General features: G+C 43.8%; 1 protein-coding gene across 12 annotated transcripts in view; it reads right to left on the bottom strand.

Annotated features, from left to right (window-relative positions):
- Nucleotides 1-5,954, bottom strand: part of gulp1a (GULP PTB domain containing engulfment adaptor 1a) — a 60,180-nt gene that overhangs the window by 19,432 nt on the left and 34,794 nt on the right. For 11 of the 12 annotated variants that reach the window (XM_017303350.1, XM_017303354.1, XM_017303369.1 and 8 more), the window contains one exon: nucleotides 1,597-1,658. In XM_017303350.1, coding sequence (XP_017158839.1) covers nucleotides 1,597-1,658 — 62 coding nt within the window. Of the gene's footprint in view, nucleotides 1-707; nucleotides 1,299-1,596; nucleotides 1,659-5,954 lie in introns of those variants that run through there. The other variant, XM_017303377.1, reaches the window with a different exon arrangement.

Here is a 5,954-nt window from a genome sequence, read left to right as displayed (position 1 = left end):
AGCGTACTTTATGGCGTGTGCTAGTTAGCTTACTTTATGGTGTGTGCTAGCATTAGCATAGCCTACGGCATGTGATAGTGTTAGCTCATTTTACTGCGTGTGCTAGTTAGCGTACTTTATGACGTGTGCTGGCATTAGCATAGCCTACGGCATGGGGCTAGCTTAGTGTGCTAGTTACACACTAAGCGTGTGCTAGTGTGTAACTAGCACACGCTTACTTTACGGCGTGTGCTAGTTAGCTTACTTTGCTAGTCTTAGCTCAGTTTACAGCTGATTCTAGTTTTATTGGAATTAATGCAGTTTAATTGGAATCAAGACTTTTAGACATTTAATTTATAACAAACTTTTTATCCTTTATTTTATTTAAAATTTCACCTGCAAAAATCAGTATGGCTGAAATTTGTCTTTAAAAGCTGCAAATATTTACCTCAAATTAAACGACCTTCTGATGATCCAAGCCAATCAGCGCCAAGCGTCTTTCAGCCAATCAGTTACATTTCTCTGACCACATGTCCACAGTTAGCCACCAGCTAGCTGTCAAGAGACCCACTAGTGTTAGCGTAGCCTACTTTGTGCGCTCATGATACCTCAGTATGGATTGGTGAATAAAAACCCAATAAATAATAAAATAAAAAAATTAAATCAAAGCGTAAATCTAACCTCTAATCAGCTGCATTAAATCACAAACGTAAAAGAAATGGTGTCACCTTGACGAAAGGCAGCAAAATGTCTCCTTTCAGCATTTACGTTTCAGATAATGATGTTTTTCTCATTATTTGCTGAATGGGGGCAGCATTTCAGTGAAACGACTGACCCAGATCCTCCGCATTTCGCTTTTCTTCCACAAAGCAATAAAAGAAACTGAGGCTAACGGAGGGAAGCGATCCAAGCTCTTCAGTTGTGCCATTAAGATAAAAAAAAAACACAAAGACGCTGCTTCCTTGATGAACAAAAGAACGATTAAAGGCAGAAAACGTCTTCCTGACTCATTCTGGCTTCAGCAGCAAATCGCTCGGCGAGCTTGTTTGGAAAAACCCGGAGAGTTTAAAACCGGAGGGAACGTTCGGCAGCGTCCTCATTACGTTGCCTGAATCTCCCTCTGCGATCGCGTTTTCACTCAGATCTCAGCAAATCTGAGCAGACGGGGAACTCATCAGAGGAAGCCGACGATCTGCTTTGATGTCAGGAAAAGGTGCTTCTTTTGCCAGTTCACCACGCTTTTCTTTCTTTTCCTGCAGAAAAGCAGCAGCTGCAGCAGTTTTGAGAATCTGCTCCTTTTCAGAGCGTCTCAGAGATCCGCGCCTCACCAGAGGAGGAATCTTTGTCGGAGGAGTCGGAGCGCGCCGTTCAAAAGTTGAGGACTTGTTGCGTAACAGAGGGAGTTTTACGTCAACAACCCCTGAAGATCTCATTAAAACCAAACAATCAAGGTTAAAACTATAAAAGTTTCCCAAAGACTTTGCAGCACCAAGGTAACCAGCTGCTGTGGGAGATTAATGAGCCACAGCCCAGCTTACGGCGTAAAAACATGCAAATCACCTTCAGAAAACGTTATTTTTTTACTTATAGAAACCCGAGGCGATGTTTCAGTCTTACCTTGGCATTGTAGGGAATGTAGTGCTTGGCCAGAGCCTCTGGCGTGTGCATCCACGACTTGTCTGAGGAAACAGGAAGCAAAACGTCAAGAGGAAGCAGAAATATCAAATTCATCCAGATTTACCTTCATTTAGCCGCATTAAACACACGAAACAGCAAAGAAATGAGTCCAAAAGTCATTTAAGATCATCAAAACAAGCTTCTTATGACCAAAACTAAAACCTTAAACAGAATCAAAAGGTCTAAAGTAAGACTGAAGCGATTAATCGATTACTGAAGTGATTGATTAATCATTAGACTATTTGGAGTCAAAAAAAGGCAGTTTGGTAAAAGAACAACACATTCAGAGACATGATGAGTCCACAACTGTGCATATATACACATTTAAAATAATAATAACATTTGTACCACATTATCATAACATTGGAATAAAATGTTTTTCCATCAGTGATGAATTTGAGTGAATTAAATTAATTAAAACCTTCCTTTGATGACAAAACCCCCCCCCAGAAAAAACACGATAAACTTTAAACAATTAAAGTAAAACTGAAACAATTAATTACATTTAATCGTTTACTGCTTCACATGTTAGCATTAACATGCTAATGAAATACTTTGGAAAAGGTTTAATGGAAAATAACTAAAGTTCAGATACTTTGACATGATAACAGGCTAACATGCTAACTGGCTAACATGCTAACTGGCTAGCATGCATACTGGCTAACATGCTAACTGGCTAACATGCTTACTGGCTAACATGCTNCTGGCTAACATGCTTACTGGCTAACATGCTTACTGGCTAACATGCTTGCTGGCTAACATGCTTACTGGCTAACATGCTTACTGGCTAACATGCTAATGTGAACATGCAAACTTTTTTCACAAACTCCAATGTGAAACTCTAACATGGTTTATTTTAATGCTTAAGAAATTATCAGTGAAATATTCACTAAAAACATTAAAAACTTTGTTTAGCATCAGTGCTAGTCATTAGCATGTTGCTAATGCTAATGTTAATTCTAATGTCACATTATTGCATCAAGAGCCGTTAACCATACATCTAATTTCTTCTCTTTGGGTTGTTAACCTTCTTAATCTCCATAATTTAGAATAAATTTTCCCATTTTTCTCGCTGCATTAAACTGTTTTCACAGACTGAAACTGAGCCATGAGTCAGAGGTCGTCAGAGGTCGTCACAGGTCACTGACGGCCTAGTCCAAGCCTCCCATTATTTCTCTTCACTCCTCATTTCCTGCCGATTGCGGCTGTAATGAATCTCGGGGCAGAGCCTGCATGGCTGCGACCCCAGGGCGGCAGAACTCATGTAAGCTGATTGGGGTCGCCAAAGACCTGCGAGGCGTCGATGATGCGGCTCGATGCTAGCGCGTCCGCTGCACTGGAATGCTAATGACCTTGTTTACATCGGCTGGCGCTGTTGGCCGAGTGGATAACCTCATTTGAATTTCAATTAGTGCCGTTTGGTCCCAACGTTTGCTTAAATTGGAAGCTTTCAGCGGCTAATCTCCAGCATTTACAGGAAACCAGCGACTGAAGAGGCTGAGAAATGAAGTTTTAGGGTTTAATCAAGTTAAAGCGTCCAGGTAGCTCAAGCTAAAGTAAGAAATGTTGGAATGCAGGAGTAATAAATCAGCATTAGGCCGGACCAGCTCATTATTTCAGCTCCAAACTGTTTAATACAAACTGGATTTTGTTGAAAGTCACACCTGAGGTATTGGCAGCGTTTGAACTCCCGCCTGCATCGTTCCGCCTGTGGGTTCCTGCTCTAATTAACCGGAGCAGACGGGCCGTTGCTCACCAGCGACATCAGGAGAAAAAAAGCACTTTGTAGCTTTTAATGAAAACCAAACAGCAAAGCTAACAGAATTTAAAACACGCCTGGCTGCGGCGCTGCTGCTGCTGCCTTTCAACGTTTCCATTAGCAGATTAATAAAAACCCCAAAACGCTGCTGGCATGTAAAAACGTCTGAGTCTGGAGGAGACGACGCCGCCGGCCGCGCGCCGGCCGCTCCTGGTTCCAGTCACAGGTTTTCGATGGACGTCAAAACTTTGCTGTGGTCAGTTGCTTGGTAACCATGGCGATGAGCTCAAACAGGAAGTCGGGTTCAGCAGCTAAAGCTTCGTTTGTGCTCGAGACGGAAAAATTACAAACACTGGACAGAATCTAAAAAATGTTTTTCTAATGTGTGTTTGTGTAACTTAAGAGGTCAGTAAAAGTTTTGATTGATAAAATGAGGAGGAAGCAGGTCAGCTATGCTAGCTATGCTAGCTTGACTCTGACATCTTAACACGTAGCTGTGCTGCAGAATTCGATGCAGGGGCAATTTAGACAGGCCAATTAACCTGACAGTCATGTTTTTGGACTGTGGGAGGAAACCAGAGTACCTGGAGAAAACCCACCATGCACAGGGAGAACATGGAGACTCCATGCAGAAAGGCCGGGAATCGAACCCAGAACCTTCTTGCTGCAAGGCAACAGCTCTACCAACTGCGCCACTGTACAATGTGATATTTCAAAAATAAATTTGCTAAATGGCAACACACCAGTTTAGGAGAAAACACTTTTGGCACTAAGATGAGGCTCTTTTTTTTTTTTTTTTTTTTTTATTGGTTTATTTTTGCTAAAATGGAAAAAAATCAATAACAGAATGTTGCTACTGGGGGAAACCATGAAGAAGACGACAGGAAGTGGAACTAAACGTGTGAACAGACTTTTTCTCATGTGGTTTTAATTCCGTTTCTTCTTCAGTGGAAACACCTGAAATCGTGTTTTTCCGAAGTTGGCTGAATATTTTCAGTTTTGCTCATATTTGTACTTTAAAAGCAGCTGCTGTTTGCAGAAGAAATCTTGTGAACTCTTCAAGAAATCTTTGTCTTAAACCAGAGGTGGAACAAAATAATTCCAAGGGCCACAAATGGCCCCCGGACCACAGCTTGGACCTCCCAGCGGTAATATAACTTATAATTTATGTCCTCAGTTCAGAATTAGCATAGCGCTGGCCTCCTCACTGTAATGCATTTATTTACATTACAGCCAATAGACTAATTCACTGCAGCAGAATGAATCTGCTGGCTCTCCGTCACGCCAGCAGGACCGACCCACCGGGCCGGAGGTGCTACTGGGAGGTTCTGTCTGGGAATAAAAACACAGCCAGWCAGAAATGAAGCCTCACTGAGCAGGTGGAACGTTCTGGAAAATGTTTCTCTGGATGCAGAACCAGTGAAGCTCATCGAGGCTCAGCAGCAGCAGCAGCAGCAGCAGCAGCAGCTGCAGGATCGATGTCAGTTTTCTTCCAACTTCCCTCCCTCGGCGTCGGGAAGAACCATGGAGGCGCCTCAACCTGGTTCTACGGGAAGTTTGGGAATCGGAGCGAGAGGCTCGGCGATCTGGGCTTTAAAAACCACATGCTGAGGCGATGAGTCGCTCTATGTTTACAGCTCTGGACGCTCGGCTCGCATCACATGACGATGCTCAGAGCAGTCACACACACACACACAAACACACACACACAGAAACACACACACAGAAACACACACACACAAACACACACACACACACACACACACAGAAACACAGACACCAAAACACACACACAGAAACACACACACGCATACACACACGCACACACACACACACACGCATACACACACGCACACACACACACACACACGCATACATACACACACACACACACGCATACACACACGCACCGAAACACATACACGCACACACACGCACACACACACAGAAACACACAAACACTCACAGGGAGGGAAACACAATGAAAGCACCAGGACTCTATTTGTGAGGCTGAAGCCGTTTTGGTTCTGATCCAGATTCATTTCTAAGCTGCTGCTTGTTCTGGTGCTGCAGCTGAACGATTATTGACTAACTGAACATTTTTAATTCATCTGTGATGATCCAAACTTTGGCCCGACCAGGACCAGGTGGGACCTGAAGGCCGACGTGAAACTCTGCCGTCTGATTGGTCAACAACTCGTCACTAAGTCATAGTTTCTCCATTAACTTGTTTTACACTCGTTAGCCGAACTTTCCCCAGTCGGTTCTGACTGAACAGAGTCGCGGGCCGCACCAGAACCCTTCTGGTACCAGAACCAGACGAGGGTCCAGATTCAGCGCCGCCAAGTTAACGTGATGCCAGCTGAGAATCTGATCCTCCAGAGGAAATATCCACGGACGTCATCAGGAAATCACCGTTTGCTGCCGTCTGACGGACAGGAAGCAGGAAACGTGTTTGCTTAGTTCCTGTCTGCAGGTGACTGACTTCCTGCCGTGACTGGAGCGCCGCCGCTTCACGCTGACTCATTACCTGGTGGCT

The sequence above is a fragment of the Poecilia reticulata genome, linkage group LG2 (assembly GCF_000633615.1).
Source record: "Poecilia reticulata strain Guanapo linkage group LG2, Guppy_female_1.0+MT, whole genome shotgun sequence".
Classification (NCBI taxonomy): domain Eukaryota; kingdom Metazoa; phylum Chordata; class Actinopteri; order Cyprinodontiformes; family Poeciliidae; genus Poecilia; species Poecilia reticulata.
The sequence above is the reverse complement of the archived record's forward strand: the minus strand, read 5'-3'. Positions and strand labels throughout refer to the sequence as shown.